We start from the raw sequence: 21,282 nt of genomic DNA on the forward strand, positions 1-21,282 counted from the left end.
GTATTCAAGGAGAGTTCAAACTACAGATTCAGAACTTAAACTCATTCGTATTTTTTCTACTGAGGGAATAAACTGTTTCAGAAGCAGGTTTGAAAAGATTAATATAAAGTCAGATCGTGAAGCTGTCCCCTGCTGATTAGAAAGTATACAGGTTTGAAGGCACTCGTGCATTGGCTCTATCCACATCTCATACAGTGGAAACAGAAACATGTATGTCTTTAATACAAGCCTGCTTCAAATAAAGACCTCTCTGTCACTTTTTAACAGCATTAATCGGTAGATCGAAGAATGTGGAGAGCGAGCAGTCTACTTTAGAGTAAGAGTTACGTTTCACTCAGAGAGTTGCAGTGTTTGCAGAGACAGAAAGAAACTGAAGTGAATTTTGTTTTTATGAACACGAAGCAAACTGTTTGTACGACAGATTGATCACATGACGATGCGCTGACAGGACGCCTGCTGTGATCTACTTTTTTATTTCCTCACAAAATTCCAATGTCAAAGAGGAATCCTGCTTATTAGAGGGCTGACACCTAAAATCCCAGGAAAGGAGCAGATAAATTGTGCTATTCATTACGCCTTAATGAACTGTGCAAATGTATGTGGCAGGTCAATATAGGCGGCCTATGGAGAAGACACCCTCAGCCCCCTCGATCTGCAGAGCCCAGGCGGCCGGAGCCTAATGAAGACTGAACTTTAATCATCAGGAGGATATGGCTGCTTCACGAGACACCCCCTCCCACACACACACACACACACACACAAACGCATACAGAGCATGTCTAATAACCCCCTCCTCCTTTTCCGAACCACACACACACTCACACACACACACACACACACACACACACACACACACACACACACACACACACACACACACGTTTCCCTTACCTCACAAGGTTTTCGTTGTCGCCCGGTCCTTTGCAGGTTGTGCACTCAGTCCTTGTGTCGTCGGCTTTGGGTGTTTTTTTCTGCATTGCAGATTGCCGTTGTCGGCGTTCCCGTGGAAGCGGTTCCTAACACAACACAGGATTAGAATCAAGAGTTGTATATATGGGGAAGTGTTGATGGTTTGAAGGTAAAGAGAAATAAAGTGTTAAAGCACAGAGAGATGGCGAGTACATAAGAGCGATATTTACATAGTACAGTTCACGAAAGCCACTGAAGTAATAATAAATAATAATAATAACTTTATCTATATAGCACCTTTAAAAACATTTTTTTACAAAGTGCTTTGACAAACAAAGCATGGTTCGAATAACAAAGTAAACCTTTTGACAGACAGAATTTTAACAATTCCAAACAAAAATACAACGTGAGGTTAAAAAAGAATACAAGTAAATTAAACAGAATGAAGTGGTGTGACAATAGACCAATAAATCATTGTTTAAAAGTTTTTCAAAGATAAATAAATAAAATAAAAAATAAAGAAATCAATAAGATAAATAAAATAAATAAAAATAAATAAAATAAATAAAATAAGTAAAATAAATAAAATAAATAAAATAAATAAAATAAATAAAATAAATAAAATAAATAAATAGAAATGGATAAGTAAATCAAAGGATTACTTATTAAAAGGATAATAAAATAGTATTTCAGAATAAGCGGATGACCTCACACCGCGAAAATTAGAAGGATAATATTTGTGTTATCGTAGGCCCAAAAAGTCGCTCCTATATTTTGTCTATGCTGTAGTGTGGCATCCTGCTACTAGCAGGGGCTCTGTGTAATCGCTACGACCATCCAGCTGTAACTATCTACTACCTTGATGTAAACAAGCACAGATGACAGATGGCGTCTCTTAGCGCAGCGTGGTTTGTCAGTTTGTTGATCTAGTAAATGGAGATAAAGTTGTATGCAGGTTGTATCTAGTTAAACTGACATAAGCACTCGACCAGAGCAATGAGGAACCAGCACAGATATGAGGACATTAACCTGCAAGGAGGACTGAAGGCTGGTGGTGCTAGCTCTGCTAACTTTCTCACCTTCAGATAACTTGGCCAGTCAGAATTTAAAGATGTGTTTAGTGCTTTGGAAGATCTCTAATACAAGTCTCAATGACAACAACTTATGGTGTAAGGAAACACTTTTACTGACAAACCAAGATAATTACCTGGTCAAATTATCCAACACCATGTAATAAATTATAGGGATCAGAACAGCAAATAGCAGTGATTTTAAAAATGAGAGCTCAGACGATTGTAAGGAGCTTGAAAATGTCAGCCACACATCATCTAAGTGAAGCACAAATGAGGTACATACCTCAATTTTATCGTCTCTGTCCTCACAGATGGGGATCCTCTTCCTCTTCTGCCCTCTGGTTCTCTGTCAAACAAACATTTTCACATTAAGCAGAGGTCAGGTCAGAGCTGCACACCTGATAGCACATTTCTGCCAATGTCTTTGGTATTAAGCATAATGAGTTTATAATTTTCATGAAACAATAACATTTTTCAGTTTCAACATCTGATTAGTTGTCTGCGCTATTTTAGTTAAGTGAAATAAGATCTGGTGATAACACAGAGTGTTTGATTCTGAAAATTGACCGGATGTTTTCATTTTGTTTTGGTGCCTGACTTCCTGTCCCACTCCATCTGTTGAGATTGATGCGTCGTGCTCTGGCACCCGGGGAATTCTTATGTATCTGATCCGGAGGGCTCCGACCTGCCGGATCAAAGACACAGCCAGAACACAACGGAGCGGATCCAGTGGAAGTTAACACATTGACTAGAATAGAAACCTATCAGACCCGGTGTTGTGTCAGATCAAGATCGGACGAGGATCTGGTGGAATTTGGCCATAATGGGGCGCCTGCTCTACCAAGTGAACTTAGCCAGTGTTCCTCCAGCTTGAATATTTGAAAGAGTTGCCATCATACGGGTCGATGATTTTCTCCAGCTGGGACAAGTATCGGTATTGTTCAGTTTTGGGTTAAGATTTCTAACAGGGTTGGTGCACACTTTTAAGATTTCAGATTTTATAAAGACCAGGAAAAAGAAAATGAATATAGGCATTGCACAGCAGGACATCAATAACACAGCTGTAGCATAATTAACTATATATAACCCAGTTTAAAGGCTTTTTAGCAAACCGCCTCATTAACACTGTTTCCCTGTTCAGAAGTCAGAACCATTCGATTCCCTGTGTTTCTCATTGTGACACCAAATTTCTTTGAGCTTTCATTTCCCAACCTTCTTTCTCTCTCACTCGTCTGATCACAGTTTGTGAATATGTGAGTCATATGCTGCCATAAATGCTGTGAATTGTGTCATCTTCAAAAAAGATTAGTAAAGAATCATGACGGTGCTGATTTGATAATGCATGCCTCTGTTGAAGAGCCATCCAAAATGTAAGACTCCACACAGAATCAGCCTTTCAAAGACATGTTGTGACCTTAGATTAAAACACAAGTAATTGAAGACTTTCATGGAACCACAGGATCCCTGTTTGAGAGTCTGGGGTTCAAACACTGATCTTTCTCTTTCTAGGCAGTCTCACTCACATCACCACCACTAGTCATGTCATGGCTCTGAACATCCCTGGGTACCAATAATATTGTTTCCATCAAAGATTATCCGTGCTGGCTGGATGTTCACAAACACTTGTCTGAACTTGTATTTGTCCTCACAGATGCATGAAAGGAAATAAAAATCAAACATCTCCTTTGTGTTGCTAGCAAGCGAGCGAGCAACGGAGCTGCTGGGAGGTTTAAAGAGGGGAAGAAAAATCGACAACATATTTAAACAGATTGTGAAAACAATTCCATCTGTCGCCTTTGGCTCGCCACTACTCGCCAGATGGAGCACTTATCATTAAGAATGCTAACTGCAAGACTGCTGCCAATTGGCTCCTACGTACCTTAACTATTCCTCCAGCACTAAACAAAAGGCCTGATGCTATTTAGTTATTTCTGCATTACAGCCGTGTCTGTAGAATAATCTATAAGGCAGGGTGCAGATCAGGAGCTGGTTCAGCTAAAAAGCTCTCACACGCACGGCACAGCTAATCTCAGGCTCTGCTCAGGTGAGGAAATTAAAACTGCAGGCAGTTTATAAGTCCCAGGCAAAATCAATCTTTTAATTAAGTACATCAGTGCATCTTTAACAAGCATGAATCATTTCACACAGGATTAGAGAAATTAACAGAGCATAGGAAGCTACTAACTACATATATTAACTTAATTCTCATAATTTACAACTGATTAATGACATATGTCTGTATGGGAGTTTTAATGTTAGTGCTGGGGTTGGAGCAGGCAGCAGTAAATCACGCCCAATTAGGAGGAGCGTTTTAAAGCTGCACTTAGTTGTTGCTTGAACCCTGAATTCCTCTTTAAAGCCGTTTTTGTTTTGCTTTAAGGATCAAACATGGGTTCATCATGGCATTCAATAACTCAATAAGGAGTCAGAGTAATTAAATCCCTTCTTCAGGTGATTTAAACGTTTAACTACGGTGGAAGTGGTTTGGATTTCTGACAAGAGAAAAAGATACAAAGGTGATGAGAGACGCTAACATGTTGATTAAAATGATTGCAACTAAAATGTCAAATGTTGGCAAAGTTAAGCTCTAATATTACTCCTTGTAAATATATATTTTAAAAAAGATTTCAAAGTGGATCTTTCTTAATTTAGTGGACTAAGACTCCAGATCTAGAGACACAATTTTCACTCCAAAGAGTAAGTTGTATTACTCTAAGATGTATGTGCACACGTCTGAGTCTCAGGTTTGAAAACACAAATAAGAATGTAAATTGCATCCCTCGGGGTCTCCTTCTGAATCCAGCTTGGAGTTTTTGTCTTGAAATGAAAACTTTTGCTCCGTTAAGATTCTCCTAAACAGGGTCTTTGAAAATGTTTGTAGTTGTGTTTGTTTCGCAGGCTGAAAGGGACAGTTTCAGATTGATGTGTGTTTTTTTTAGTGCTGATTCAGTGTGTGTGTGTGTGTGTGCTGGTTATGTAACAGTAGTTTTTATTAGTGTGAAGGCATTCTTAAAACCTATAAATTACAAAGTCTCCAAGTGATTGCCGTTTTTTTCAGAGCTAAATTGTGAGATTATGAAGTTGAACATTTGTGAGAAGAAACAGAGTTTTTTCAGTTTTTAAGAGAACCTTATCACTTCCCACTTTAGCACATCAAATGCCGCTGTTGTTTATTATGTCTGCGGTGCTCAACCTCATAAAATTGTACTTTTCAATCAGATTTAGCTTTTGATTATCATCCGTCCTAAATTACAACAAATCCTCACAAATTTGTGAGATTAATTTCTAAAAATTATTCATCTCCTCCTGCGTTTTTTAATTTATCTTTTATTTAAACGGCATTGATACACTGTTGTAGTTATCAGTCAGTCTAAAGCAAAATTGGAGTTGCAGTTGAGGGGCAATGTCTAAGAGCTGATTGTAAGCTGCTTTAGCATACAGATATCTGTTTAAGACACTAATTAAAAGCCAATAGAGTTCAATGATTGCATCACGGCTGATGCATCTCCCCAACGTTCTCTTTTTCCTGTGCACGATCAAAGTCTGCTGGAGCACTGATAGATGATTACACCTGAACTCAACGCTTCTGATGCCAAAAATCATCACACCTGCTGAGATATTCAGCATATTATGTATAATCTGTAAACAAATATTAGTTAGAATGGAGATATTACACTTTCATGGTGAAGATTGTTTCAGAGTTTCGGTGTAGACTTGGCCCGATGGCTGAAAAAGTACCCAAAACGCATTTTACACGGTGATGCTTCATTTGAGATTTTCAGGAGCTCTGCCCCCAAATGTTCTGATGTTGGTTGTTCACATATTTTTTTGTGCTAAGTCTTACTTCTGAAAGGGCTTACAGGTCTTAAGAGGCAGGACTGCAGAAGCCAGAGTAATGTTTAAGACATGACGGCGGACAAAGCAACAGAAGCCTTCACTGCGATGACAGCTTTTGCATTTATATCACAGCTACATGTAAACAGACTGATGTGCCGACATCTTTCCTGTTCTCATCCTGAGAACGATTTGTCCTCTCCAACCTCAGATGTTTTTATTCATCCTCTCACAGAGTTTGAACCAGCTGCATGATAAAAAACGTCATCATCCCTTCCCCCTCTGTGAATTTTCACAAACATTTCCTGCTGCGTTCTCACACCAGTTCACCCCGACTTCACATGAAAATTTCACTGAGGGTCTGGAAGGAAAAGCCAGGATCAAGTCATAAGGAAAGTTTCCGCTGTTTGCATTCACATGCAGCTCCTTCAGTGAGGATTCAGGAGCTTGGTGCATGAGTGGGTACAGCTGAAGATTACTCAGACCACATTTGGAGCTGATCTGGACCACATATGGCCGGACTGTTTTAGATGTGTGTATGGGAACGGGTCCTGGGTAAAATTAGTCCTTTATACTTAAATATAAAACTGATTGTTTGAAGCTGGCTTCATTCTGTATCACTCTTTCAGAGACTGAACGGGGTAATAATTCTTGGCTCCCTGGCTGGCAGAGGAGGTAGTGACGGAGCGGAGTTGACTTCTGTGTAAATGAGAGAGCCTGAAGGACAGGACAAGGGTGTGACGTTAAAGGATGTTTTCTAATTAAAAAAGAAGTAGGAGACGCGAGCAGCTAACCTTCAGCAATGGAAATGTCTCTGGAATGGGACAAATTTGCAAACCAGGCATTACGGTGGTGCTTCTCTGCAGCGCTGTTGTTGAATTTCAGTGTAAAAAGGGCCATTAAAGAGCCATCCACTCCGCCGACATCCTCAGAGTAAGCAGAGGTTCAGAAGTGCTGACTATAAACACTAGTTCATGACAGTCACATGAAACAGTGGCTGAGCTTCTTTTACACGCCACACACTGAAGGACCAACGTGTGTTAATGATGTGTCCTTGCATGACGAGTGTTTGAGATGTCTCTACCTTACACAGAGTTAAATCACGGAGCATTAGTTTTACAGCTGTGACATTGCACACATCCTCCATAAAACTCCGCTCACAGGTTGACTTTAAACATTTCTCTCCAGCGGGCACAACAGGCCATGAATAACAGCCACAAGACTCTCAGCTTCATCAAGGTGGCACCAGGCCATGTCAGCCCTTTTGGCTAAATGTAAATGTGTGTATGTCACACACACACACATGCATCGTGCAGCCTCGGAGGCCAGCAGGAGGTCGATTAGCCAGTCCTGATAAATTGAAACATGGCTTTAGAGAAGTGCCAGCGCCTGGGTGCCCTGGTAAAAGCATTAAAAATGCAAAGCAGGGCCCTTTTAGTGTCTGCCATTGCACGCCTTGCATTTGAAGATAAATGCTGCAGTGAAGTGCCTCGCCCGAGTGGCTGTGGCTGCGAGAAAAATCAGAAAGCTGCTTAATCCCCCAGAGCTCCAGCAGGGTCCTCGGCACATGTCTGGGCCCAGGGTTTCCAAACCTGAACAGAAAAACACATTAACCCAGGCTGCCACTGTGCTCCAACACTCCACTATTTCCCCTCTAAGACAGATGGAGTGCGGAGAGTGAGAGAAGTGGCTGAAACACTCCTTCTCTTTGTTCATTCCTCTAGTTGTAACACAGGCTGCAGTCAGGAGTGGCTTCAGTGGAATTGACTCTGCTGTGAGCATCCACAGTCACAAGAGGAAAGTTCCCTCAAGTCCCAGGTGAGTGGCACTGGGTCACATATTGACAGTGGGCAAAAGAAAAAGGGGAAGTGAAAGACAAGCCCAGCCCCCGCTCCTCAGCACGGAGCTGTCAGATATCAATCTGGAGTGTTTCTTGAGGGAGCGGGGAGGCGGCTCTGTATCTCAGGATCAGAGCATGGTCGGTGCAGATAAGTAGGATCCAGTGAGGGATTCTGTTCCCCCTCACAGCTGACACCAAATGTTTCTCTGCAGGCGGACACAGTCCACATACCGCTGCTCTGTTGTCCTCTGGATCAAAGTTATGGGGAAAAGACTTGAGGATTAGCCGCAATATTGACAAAAAAATTGCCTGGGTGGCTTTCAGAACGAGGGTGTGAGTGAACTGACATGTAGACACACTTACTGTCACATTGGTTGTCTCGTCATTATGTCGTATCAAAGCTGATTTGCGATGTTCTTAAACCTGGGCCCTTATTGATTTTTTTTTTTTTTTACATATTTAGAGTTTTGGAGTGTTCTGGTAGACTGTGTCAGTCAGCAAAACAGGCCATAAAGGCTGCATCGTAATCACTGAGGCCAAATTCTCTCAATGGAAAAACGCCAACTGACAGTTCTTGTTTTTGTCCCTGTCAGCCTCAGATTGTTACTCTAAAGCTGTGTTCATAAGCACTATGGATGGGGATTTCAAGCAGTAATGCTATTTGATAGTTTCAGGGAAATATTTAATTGAAAAGTCACCCCTCCTTCTGCTGGGTGCCTTGCTCTCTGTGCCGAATTGTTTCAAACTTATGGCTTGCTAATGTAACCTGGTGAAGTCTACGCTGGACTTCAATTAATTTATTCGTTCAGTAACTTTTGTACGACTGACTAAGGCTTTGTCACAAATCACTCACTATCATCACTATTTATTACCCGGCTTTCTTGCTTTCTTCTAGTTGTGTAAGATGCTTGATTCTGATTGGTCAAAACCCCTTGACGATGGTTATTAACTTTCACTAACATGAGCAACACCAGAGGCAAACTGAACACACGTCATGTCAAATCAATCCAAGGAAAAGAGTTCTGGCACATTTAGCTTCTGCTTGTTGACACCATAGACCGTAGGGTGAGGAGAAACCGTTAGCTTCCATTAACATTATATTGGTAAACAATGTGGCTAAAACGTTAGCTTAGGTTAGCATACAAAATCAGCAGGCTACGACATTTTCATATTGGATCCTGTGCAGCGAGATTATCAAGGAACTGAGCAGGTGAGACAAACTTTAGGTTAGCGATCTCTACAAAGCAGGGTTCAAAGTTGTGACATTAGTTTCTTTTTAAAGGTGTGTGTGAACTGCAGAGCTCAGAGAAGAAGGAGAGCTGAATGAGGACAGTTTCATGTTCAATCCATCACCGTAGAAAGGTTAACTGACGAGGAGACACTGGGACTATTTTAAAAACATATCTACCTTAAAAACATAAATCATTTAAATCAATAAAATAATCATTTGACCAAGTTTTTTTCCAACGTGTTAGTATCTTAACAAACCTGCAGAGCAATACATGACTGGATGAATCATCCTGTCATGTATCATCACCACAGAGTCAGCTAGCAATTAAAATATATATATATATATATAATATATATATATATATATATAGTTCTTTTATGAAATCAATAAAAACTAAGCATCTTACTTCCCCCTTTAAAATCAAAACCGTCCCTACAAGCCTGAAAGAACATGAAAGGAAGCAGTCACAGCGTAGAAAACAACACGCAGGTCTTTGAAAATCTCTTTGGATGATTTCTCGCCCGTGTGCTTGTTTTGTTGTGTTTTTTTAAGATACAGATTAAAAAACTGAAGTAATAGTTTGCTCTTAACAAAGACAAATGTTTGGCCATGCTGTGGAAAGATGGACTCATTTATCAGTTGAGTGTTCCTAAAGTATCAGATGCTTCAGACTGACTTCATCTGAAATGTAAAGTATTGATTGGCGTACTGTTATCAATGTTACCCTGTTATTTGTGGTATCTTTAGTGTGTAGTTTCATAGATCTTATTCTATACCCTCTCAGGTTCTGGTTGATGTTGAAGGTGTGGACTTAAGCAGGGTTTAATCTCCATCTTCCAATAACATGTAACTGTTTCCACGCTCACTTGCACATCATTGTTTTAAGAAACCCATCCTGTATCACCACAATAACTAACATTTACTCACTAATCCTCTTTCTCCATCTCCGTCTAGACCTCCCTGAGAGGACATCTTCATTATTCAAGGATTTTTACATAAATCCACATCACTTTGTGCGGCTGGGGCAGACATCAGGGCTTAAATCATGTGAAGACCTGAAGCTTCATCGTGTAACAAACCTGCAGGTTGGGATTCACATGTTTCCTTACCTCTATCTAAAGAGCAAGCTTCTGTCCTGCAGAAGTAACTGAAGTAATGTGTGAGGATGCGACAGCCACACAGACCTGTTCTTCAATTATTTCCCACCAGGCACTTCTTGTTCTTGTCGTTCATCTCGGCACAATAAGGGATAACAACTTCGTTCTTTCGTGTTCAAGCTGAAATATTGTTTCTCGTTAATTTGAGTGACTGCATCCTGCCTTCCAGCAAATTCATGTTTGTGCTTTTCTCACTCAGCTGCGTATCAGAAGTAGATACACAACCTGATGTCACCCATTTGTTTGTGGACTATTGTTTTGAGGCCTCAAGTTTGGAATCAAAGCAGTCTTGTATTTGCTTTATATAGAAGCAGAAGTGACCATAACTGGACGAGGGACAGGAAATGGAGTGGAGCCCAAACGCTAGGTGAGCAAGTGGTAATTTATCAAGTTAAGCTAGCATTAGCTTGATAGGAAGGTGCATCCGTGGGTCACAGTTTTCATTTAGATTCTACTGCAGCTCATCCGTCCCCATGTCTTTGTACTTTGAGCCCCAACATGTAGTAATATTTAAGACCCAGTGCGATTAACATCCAACAGCTAACTATTTGCAACCACTCGAGTCGCCCCCTGCTGGCCAGTAGAAATAATGCATGATAAAGGCCCTTCACTTTTGCACCTCTACTTCCACTTCTTATTTATTTAAACTTGTACCTTTCTTTTCTGATCTGTGTTGCTCTCCCCTCTCGAGCAGATTTCCTTTGGTTACAAATATTCAAATATTTATGCTCCAGGGAACAAAAGATCACCTTGTGTGACTTTCTGAAAGATTAAGGAGAGCATCAGACTAATGAGAAGTAGAGTTAATTATTTGTAATCAATACAGATCAATCAATTAGCTGACGCTGATGTCAATTATGCTCTAACAAGAGTGGAGGGTGAGTGGAGCCCTAAAGAAAGTGCTTTTTGTCTGTGTGATGATAACTGAGATTCTCAGTGTGTTGATACACATCGTGCCCCTCACCTGATGTTTCTTGGGCTCCGGTGACATCTCCTGTGGGATGAATTTGATTGGTCCCTTGATCTGCCTCCTGGACCTCTTGGTGCCGTCAGGGAGTGTCTCCATGGCGATGTCAGCCTCATCACTGCTGGCCTGGTCGCACTCGGAGCATTGCCTAAAGAGAATGAAGAGAGTGTTCATCTTACTTTCTCAAGACAGACATCAAGCTTTACGCACCATGGTGTTAAATACTTGACTCTGGTCAAAACCCCATAATGACTGTAATCAAGACTCAACAGCAAAAGTGACGCCAGAGAATGACGGATCCCAAGCGTCATATCAAACCAATCCTTGTAAAGTAGTCCGGCACGTTTTATCTCTGCCTGTTGACACTGTGGTAAAAACGTTGGCTTCCTTGAGTGCCATAAAGCGGTAAACGTTGTGGCAAAAATGATTCTAATGTGCACAAACACCCATTCACTATACATTAACCCTTACAGGTGTATGTTTTCCCTCAGCAGCTAACTTTTATCACCAAACTCTAGCAGGAGTCAGATCAGCTACTGTTTTGACGTCGCTCTTACTTAAGTAACAGCTTTGAAAACAGTCTGTTCCAACAACAGAAGTCCCCATGTAAGGTTGGCCAAGTTGGTTCAACAATGAGGCAAAAACCAAGCTGCATCCCAAGTCCATTTATTTTCAGTGAAAAAAAAACATTTCCATTCTGTAGGATGCAGGCCTGGGGAACGAGAAAATAACAACAATACTTGCAGCAAAAAAGGAAGAAAAAAAGAGAAAATACAGAATGAAAGTGTTTAAAAAGTTAGGGACAGAGGTTTACACAATACTACTTGGGCCCTCCCAGCTCAGTATGCTCTGATCTGACTTTAACTTCAACCATCAACAACCCCAAGGGCATCCAACCTCTTTTCTTACAGCAGCTAGCTCCTACCTACAATGAGGGAGAAATGGTTTGTGATCAGTTAACTCACATCAGACGTCTACCTGCTCTACAAAAGATCTAAACATATCTAATGAGGTCACAAAACATTATCCAAATACATTTACATTAATAATCCCCTGAATTTCCACTTAAGCGTATTTCTTATTCCATCCGTATCAGCACCCCTGCAGCTCTGTTTGGCAGTTCCTGGTTTAATTAGTGGAATTTAAACATTGTAGTGGAGGACAGGTGACAAACCAATGTTACATTTAACATGTTGAACAGTGAACTAATTGGTTTATATAAAGAATTAATCAACATTATACATTCAAGGATATCTGTGTTTTGACAAGGAGCTTTCACACATGCTAACATGCTACACTAACTTAATGCGGGCCTCTCATCCAGCTTGATGTTTAACCCTCAAAGACCTAGACAGCCACCTGCGGCTGCTTGTTCTAAATAATAACTCAGCCTGTCACAGGATTGAATCGCTTTTATTTTTACAGATTAGAAGCACAGTGGGGAAAACATGGATTTCAAATGTCCTGCAGTCCGCCACTAATGTTTTCGTCTCGTCATCGTCTCGTTAACAAAATCAAAACATACATTCGTCAGAGTTTTCATTATCAGTGGTGAACTTAAGCTCGTCATAGTTTTGCTTTCGTCATGAAAAAATACTTTGCTGACAAACATTTTCGTCATAATTTTCGTTAACGAAATGAACACTGGTACTAATAAAGAATCAAGCTTCCTTAACCAGAACCATCTAGTGAACAAGATTGTAACCATGTTGAATGTAAAATGTACATTTTAATGTGGGTGGTAATGAGATTTCCACAGCTTTTGAACTCAGCCTCTAGTGGACACTTGAGGAACTGCAGTTTTTTGCACTTCAGGATTGGCTCTTGGTAACAATTCAGCTTTCTGCTGTTAAAACTCATCTTTTCATGTAAGGTTTAAACTCCGCAGCTTATAAAAGACGTCTTCAGTACAAGCTTGTTTATATTGGAGTCTCTCCTTTTTCTTTGCGCATTTTAAGCCAATGATAAACTAAACATTAGGCTTAGTGTAACCTTGGTGAGAGGGCACGTTTACAGAACAGTAATGCAGAGTAACGGACACGCACAATGCAGAAGAATAGCAGAAGGTGAATGCACACTGAGTTTGTGAAGTTTGTGAATATTTGTACCAATTTGGAAGGTATTCTTCTCAGATGTTTCTGAGATAAAACTTTTTCCAGGAAGGGAAAGAAAAATAGCCTCAACCCATAAAACCTCATGCTGTGACTGCTGCAAGAGCATTCTGCAGGACAGTCCTAAAAGAGAACAATAAAGAGTATTGAATCAGGTGAGAGTTAGACCTTGGGAAGGAGACCGACTTGCAATAAATAAAGCATTCCTCAAAAACAACTTCAGTCGTCTGCGGCTCTCTGTGTGGGCACAGCTCTGTTGCTGGTTACGACTTTGCATCCAGACTCTTTTATTAATAGGCGGTTCATTATTTTCCTCCAAAACAGCTCAACGCTCAAATAAATGCTAAATTAATTACTCCGACATGTCCGCTTCTGTAACAGCAGCTGCGACTCTTCATTACTTTCATTTACTTGAGAGAGTAAAAGCATTCTCTCTTTCTATAAACTGTGGAAGAAGTAGTTCACTAAGTATTAGAGTATCTTAGAATAATCACACGTCATAAAAACAGGTCCACTAAATCTCCTCCCCAGATTAAAAGGAACTGCCGTGGTTGAGAGAAGCGACTGTGACATTTCCACCATCTCAGCATCCGTCATGTGATAATCCTGCTGCCACCGTCTGGCCTCAAATGTCACCACCAATATGAAAAAACAAACTCCAAGCAGGAAGAAAAGCAATCCTCTCTCATACCAGACGTACTTTATGAGGTTAGTATCAGCTCTGATCGTGAGATTTTTTAATAAAGTACAAGTTCTTTTAGGATGGAGTAACGTACAACCGGTGTGTTCCTCCCCAACATGGCGGTCCTTTCACCTTCTGTGACCTCCATGGTGATTGGTGGAGCTAGTCTGGTCTTTGGGTGCAGACTTTGATTGTAGTTAAACCTGTCATGTTTTGACTGAACCCACAAACGTCCTGTTATAGATGAATCTGTAACCTTATTAAAGAGAGAAAGAGCAACATCCTCTGCTCTTTATCCGCTGCACTCCTCTCATGTTCTCTGTGCTGTCATGTTGAATCGTGTTCTGCAGCACGAGGGCTTGTACAGTCGGGTGTCTCGCTGATATGCAGGTTTTCTTTCTGAGGAATCTTGAACTGTGTAACCTTCACTAATGGCTCTCCAGCAGTCAGAGTTTCTAAAGCTTACAGTGAATCTGACGCTTGTATGAGTCCACGGAACACAATCTTTTCTGCATGTAGCTTGTCAGCAGCTGACGTTAATTTACTCCACATGGTTTCAGTGGAAGTTTAAAAAGTAAGCCTGATATTTCCAAGCCCTGTTTTTCATGATTTTGGTTCATATGAGTACAAAGTAGGGATGCATTGAAAATTCGGCCATCGAAAGTTAGCTAACTGAAGGAGGTGACGTAAGAGTACATTTTTATGTTTCGAGGGTTGGTAAAATGATCATGAGGCGAAGGTAAACAAAGGTCATTCCTAGAGAGCAATACCAGTTGTGTTAAAGGTGACATATCACGCTTTTTTCATCAATATATATTGGTCTAAGAGGTCCCCAAAACATGTCTTTAAAGTTTATGCTCAAAAAAACACTTTGAAATCAGATTTTGACATGCCTGAAAAGCCCTCTTCTTCAGTCCTCCTCAGAACACTCTGTTTTCTCTCTGACCACGCCCCCTCAGGAAGTGGATGTGCGTCGGCTCTCCAGCACGTTGATCTAATGTTTACATGTTGGCTGAATATACACGGCTGCTCAGAAATCACGTTACTTCAACCCTCTGAATCTGATCCAGAATCTGATCCTGACGGAGAGGCGCCTGTAGCAGGACCTTTCTGAAGGATTGGTCACAGATTTAGTGTTTCTTGTTGTTTTATTTATCAGTATGTCGACGTGTGTCTTGGTACACAGCTACGAACATGTAGCTATGTGGCTATGCTAACTAGCGCTAGCACTTATCCATGATAAATAAAAATCATCCAATAGATCTTCAAATCTGCAGGCCTGGGGTGTAAAACCGACCTCTACCAGAAAGGCAGCAGGACCTTTCTGAACCATTGGTCACAGATTCTGTGCTACTTGTTGTTTTATTTGTCAGTATGTCGACGTGTGTCTTGGTACACAGCTACAGCTACAGCTATGAACATGTAGCTATGTGGCTATGCTAAATAGCGCTAACACTTATCCATGACAAATAAAAATCATCCTCTACATCTTCAAATCTGCAGACGTGGGGAGTAAAACCGACCTCTGCCAGAAAGGCAGCGGGACCTTTCTGAAGGATTGGTCACAGATTCTGTGTTACTTGTTGTTTTATTTGTCAGTAGGTCGACGTGCGTCTTGGTACACAGCTACAGCTACGAACATGTAGCTATGTGGCTATGCTAACTAGCGCTAGCACTTATCCATGATAAATAAAAATCATCCACTAGATCTTCAAATCTGCAGACGTGGGGAGTAAAACCGACCTTTGTGTTTATTAAGACAGCCTACAACTAGCATGCCTCCCTCCTAAGCTCCTTGTTAGCACACATTTGTGCAGGTAATGAGAAACGGAGGGGGGATTCAGTATTATTTTTTACAGTCTATGGGCTGAACAAGCTCCGAGCTCTGACTCCGTGATAGACCGGATATTGTTGTTACGTAACAGAAACACGGAAGTCTGAAACGGCTCGTTTCACACACATTTACAGAAAGGTGGAGAAATCAGAACAGGGGCAGAATGGATTTTTTTCATTCTCGGGGGGTTTGTAGACATGCCAGGGACACATATTTCAGGTAGAGAACCATTAAAAAGTCCATTATGCATGATATGTCACCTTTAAAAAACTTCTCTTTGTCTTGTCTTTCCACTAAGTAATAGAACAGTATCGAAAATGGAATTGATTAGGACGCAATAAGGAGGCTGATAATGCTATCTGCATTGTTAAAATTGAATCTCCATCAAGAGTTCTGAAAGACAAATATTTGTGTGTTGAGTCTGCTGGCTTTAAATAGAACGATTTAACAGCTGGTTTGCTGAAAAACAATCATTTACCACTTTAACATAAAGCTCTCTCTCTCTAATGTTGTCAGACACTTAGAATAACAACCGGAGCCCGTCAGGGACTAAAAACAGGACTTTAAGTGGAGGTATTTTGTTTAGGTGAATGAGCCTGAGGAAAGGCAGCTAAGTTTGATAATATCTGAATCCTCCTTTGGGGTCCCAAGACTATTCCAAATATTTTCTCCCACTCATCGTGTCTCTGTGCCTCTCACCAGTAGCTGTTCTTGGTCTTCTTGGGCATGCGTGTCAGCGGAGGCTCCAGGCAGCCCAGGTGGTAGTAGAGCTTGCAGGTGTCACATAGAACCAGCAGATGTTGATCCTGGTTCTTTTTACAGATGCCACAGCTGCAGAGAAAAGGAGAAAATGACATGATGTGGTTGTTGCTGGTGTTTTGAGGGATGTTTTTCCCCAGTAACATGTTAAACTCCTGGAGTTTGGTGGTGAGGTACCTCATGCTAACATGAAGCAAAGCCTGGGAAACAGAGCAGAGTATTCTCTGCTGCTGTTTTATCACAGAGACAGGGATTAAAGCAGGTGTACACTCACACACTTGACACCAAATGATCTTAAAAACCATAACAGACCTATTCAGCAAGGCACTTTGATTCTTCCTCTGGCATCTGATAGTATTAAAACCATTGCCCGGTCCTCTCTTTGACTCAGAAATTTAACCTCCATCTTTCTTTACCCTGAGGACCCTGTGTGTGTACCTGTAGAGGATCGCTGGCAGGCTGGATGACTTCCCCGGGGTTCCTCCCTCCTTCTTGCTGGGCTTCCTTTCTTTTGGGGCTTTCAGAACAGCTGGGGTGTTTAGTTTCTGCCAAAGAGAAGCACAAATGTTTTGTGGTTACAGCTGAGTACTGCAACATTTAAACACACTGTACAAGTGTGTTTGAGTGTTCATCGATTACTCTGTAAGAAGCAGAAAAGAGCAAACTTTCAGTCATGTATTCTGCAGACGTTACACTTTCTGTCAGCACTCATACAGCTGAGAGAAAGAGAAAGAGGTGAAACTGCAGGCTTGTGTTGCTCCATCAGAGTGAGGGTTACAGACAGGTGGCACTTTATTGAACATCTGCTTTGTGCTGCCTGCGAGTTAAGACTGTTAGCTTAATCTGAGCTGTAAAAGTTGGCTCACAGCAGAGTTGTGCAGAGAGGCAAGGGGAACCTGTTGTATGTGGCAGGTGAAAAGCAGCAGCAGACAGCCAGTTTATTCTCCCCTCCATCTCAGGTGCGTCCCTGCCACGCAGGTTAATTAGAAAACTTATCTCGTAGGGACCGAGCCTGTCACTAAACAGACAAGGTTTTCCCGGAGGAAGTTCTAATCTGGGCGTGCTTGCTCTGCCTGTAGCGGTGAGGGAGCGTCCCCGCAGGGAGGCCTGATAGATGGAGGAACGGGGTGACCAGAGCACAAAGAGGGCTGCAGGGGCTATCTCCTCCACCTGGACTGCAGTCCACCTGCATCCCAACGACAAGGAAGCGTCTCTGCTGCTGATATGGAGCAGCTTCAACATTGTTAACAAGCTTTATCAGAGAGATGAGGAAGTTTAGAGGTAAAGATTGCATAGAGTGAGTGAAAACAGCACACACAGGCTGTCTGGTTTCCTGCTTTGTCCAGAGGAAAATTGTCAAACCGTGCAGCGCAGGAGCAGTAAAGGGCGATATCTCCGGCTGAGAGCATTCTCATCACGTCTTTTACAGTAAAACAAAGAAGCCGTGGCCTGAATCCTCACTTAAAGACAGCTCTGCAAAGGCAAGAGCGCTCCTGCATAACTACGCCTGCAAGTTCAAGCTGTGAGATTCAGCTGTAAGACTAATCCACTCATGCTGGCATCTTTGGGCCTAAAGCCTCCTCTATCTAAAGCTCTCTGATCTAATATCAGATTGTGGGATGCTAAAATCTCTCCACTACCTCCTGAGGATACATGTAGCTGGCAGCTCCTCTCGACAGCATCTAAACACAACCAATCAGGGCTGTTATCCTCAGGCCTTTTTGTCTCCTATCATTGTGCCACACTGTCTCAGCATCAGAGGTTCTTCTTCCAACTTTTAAAGTCTTGAATAAATATATTTTTAAATCAAACCATTCAGCTGTTTCAAAGCAGGCCTCTTTGATTTCATGTTAAGATTTTGAAAAGCTTTCTTTTAAACTCTGCATTTGTACAATAATGACCCTCAGTCTTTTTTCATGCAGAAATGTCAAATATTTTCTGGTTCAAGCTCCTCAAGAATCTTGAGTTTCTGTGATCTAAGAACCCATCTGAGGACAGTATTTGCCTCTGAGAATGATGGCCATCTTTGGAGGCATTATAGTGAAGCCAGAAGTTAGCGATTAAAGATTTTCCACCGAGACATGCTGCATCATTTAGAGTTCAATTAGAGATACGACAAGTGGGGCGCTGGTGGCCTAGCTGTCTAAGCCCCCCATGAGTATAGAGGCTATAGTCCTTGTCGCAGAGGTCACCGATTCGACTCCCGGCCGGTTGACCATTTGTTGCATGTCTTCCCCCAATCTCTACTCCCCACGTTTCCTATCTCTCTTCAGCTGTCCTGTCAATAAAGCAGGACAGCTAACAAAACAAAAAACTCAAGATTCGACAAGTGACCATGTGTTCAGATCAAATATAAACTTACATTCCCTCTGCAGGGACACTGGCTGGTCTAGCTGATTAAGCGTGTGCCTGATGCACTGAGGGTGTAGCCGTAATCACAACGGTCGGTCGCTTAACTCGCCTCTCGTCAGCTGTTTTAACTCATAAAGGCAAAATAACTGCAAAAATAATGTAAGTAAAAAGTAACCAGTGTCACATGTAGATTCATTCCAATCCCCATAGCATTGCCCCTTCCCATTTTCTGCAGTCTTAGTTTTACTGTAAATAGTAAGTTCCACAGAGGCTTCACTCTGACTCACTACAGCGGTATGAACCTGAATCAGAAACTAATGTTTTTGTGATGTTCTTGTAATTAACGGGTCCTAAGTTTGCTGAAATAACAACATCATGATGCAGATTAATCAAAAGTCAAAAGTCAAAAGTCGAGCTTTGTCAGGTCTGTCCTCAAGAGGAGAAGAAAACTAATGTAACAATGTTTGTTTGTTGATTGGAGGTGGGATCCATCATTTCTGATGCATTCGAGGAAGTCAGGAAATCTAAACGCTGATTATCTTTAGTGACAGCATCACGCAGATTTGTGTCTCAGTGTAAATGTTTGATCTAGAAATAGAATAAATCCTCTTCAGATCACCAACTATGGGAGCCTGAATGTCATGAAGCTGGATCGTGTCCCTCCTGCTTTTGCTCTTCATACAGACTGTCCATACGTGACCGGACAATACTACTCCAGCACAAACATACAACAAACAGATATCAGAACATTTCTCCTACTTAAGTCCAGACCTGCATGTACAGACTTGACATGTTTATGTCGTGCATCACGTTTGGATCTCAATAGGTCTGCTTACATGTTTTTATTTTTTCTATTGATTATTCCCAGCCTGGTCTCAGTAACATTAATAAGTGTTATAATATCCACCACCCAGTAGCTGCTTGAGCCCCATGCTGTTTTATAGAGGCTGCTATAGAGGCTGCTGGAAAATGTGTTGTGTGTTTTCTTGTCCGGTTGCCAGGAGTGCTAAACTTCCAGGAGCACGGGGAACAAAAGCACTGACTGTGGACTGGAAGAGGGATGAGAGTCCCAGTTGGGGACATCAATAATTTCTGCAAATGCAGGCAGGCAGGATGACAAATAGGAGATGAAAACGTGGCAGATAGATGACACAAAAGCATGCGGTGCAGTGACTGATGTTGCTACTTAAAGCGTGCGTGTTCATAATTAGGTGATTTATGGTGGTCATTGCAGATTCACTGCCAGTTTTGCTTCTAGTCCCTGTCCATTCTGCTGCCTCGCCACCACATTAATATCATTCAACCATTTGTCTGCAAGGCTCATGCTCTTCAACGGCCTCACTTTTAAAGGGCTTTTTATGGGTTTAGATGGTACTTATATACATAAATCGCTGAAGGAGTGACTGCACTCTCCCCGGCACCTCAATGGATATCTCACCTTTCATTTAACAATTTTAGATCAAGGGCTGGAGTTGACTGCTTTCTCTTTCCTTTAATGTCTTGAAAATAGATTCTGAGAACATTAAAGAGGAGACAAAGGACAGATGTTTGTGTGCATTACAGGCAGAACCAACAAATGGCTCTGATATGTTATTCCTGCCACTGTTGAAATCTTCATGCATGAATGTTCATTATTACGCTTCACACAGAAGCTTTGCTTTAATTGGATTCAATCAAAGGGCAACATACTAGCTGTTTCTGATGCTTTCAACATTTTCCTTTGCTGTGAGACAATCAAGGTTTTTAAAGCATCACTGAGGAAAATATAATAGGGGAAGGTGATGACAAGTGAGGTTTCTCTGTGACTACTACGGAAGCTGTTACAATTATTACATACATGCTATGTAAGATGTTTAGCATCAACAAGTGATTAAAAAAAGGTTAACTGACACTGTAACTTCAAGGGATGTCAATTTGAAGTATTCTTTGTGATCGATCTTTGGAAATGTTAACGATGAATTGTCGATAAATCATTAAATAAAACTTAGATGTTTTCCATGTCAAAATGCGTTTTTTTCCCCTGAATCAAATTTCCCTTAACGACACAATTTATATAACTGACAGTATTGAATATGTACAGATCTTATTGAGGCGTACAAAATGTTAAACACACTGAATGCCGCAGGAGCAGGCTCATAATCTCCGCAGACGAATAGTCATATAAAGTGAAGGCTCAGACTTCAACATGTGGATTTACTGCAACAAGAGAACTGAACAGAAACATATTTCAGACTCACAGTGTCCTGTTTTCTGTCTACTCGTTCTTATTTAGAAAAATAAACATGTGAACGTGGTCAGGTGTCAGTCGGCAGAAAACAAAAACACTGGAGACCTGTCACTCAGCCACAGCTCCCAGCTGAGCGTCTCCGCTGTTAGCAACACCTTCAGTCAGCTGATTCTGAAACATGCTTTAAACTTAAAACACCTCCCTGATAGCAGAACCAAATATAAGACCACATGATGTTTGTTCCACGTGATATAAAAGAGAAAACAAAAAAACGTGTTTGAGGACATTCTTAACAATCCTTAGTTG

The 21,282-nt window shown here is 41.3% G+C and overlaps 1 protein-coding gene across 5 annotated transcripts in view; it reads right to left on the bottom strand.

The window, feature by feature from the left end:
• The window catches only part of phf14 (PHD finger protein 14), a 107,016-nt gene that overhangs the window by 45,175 nt on the left and 40,559 nt on the right, over positions 1 to 21,282 (bottom strand). For all 5 annotated transcript variants that reach the window (XM_034704301.1, XM_034704302.1, XM_034704305.1 and 2 more), the window contains exons 12-16: positions 16,836 to 16,942; positions 16,338 to 16,469; positions 11,009 to 11,159; positions 2,266 to 2,328; positions 892 to 1,016 (exon numbers count right to left, since the gene is read on the bottom strand). In XM_034704301.1, coding sequence (XP_034560192.1) covers positions 892 to 1,016; positions 2,266 to 2,328; positions 11,009 to 11,159; positions 16,338 to 16,469; positions 16,836 to 16,942 — 578 coding nt within the window. The remainder of the gene's footprint in view (positions 1 to 891; positions 1,017 to 2,265; positions 2,329 to 11,008; positions 11,160 to 16,337; positions 16,470 to 16,835; positions 16,943 to 21,282) is intronic.

This window comes from Notolabrus celidotus, chromosome 16 (assembly GCF_009762535.1).
Source record: "Notolabrus celidotus isolate fNotCel1 chromosome 16, fNotCel1.pri, whole genome shotgun sequence".
Classification (NCBI taxonomy): domain Eukaryota; kingdom Metazoa; phylum Chordata; class Actinopteri; order Labriformes; family Labridae; genus Notolabrus; species Notolabrus celidotus.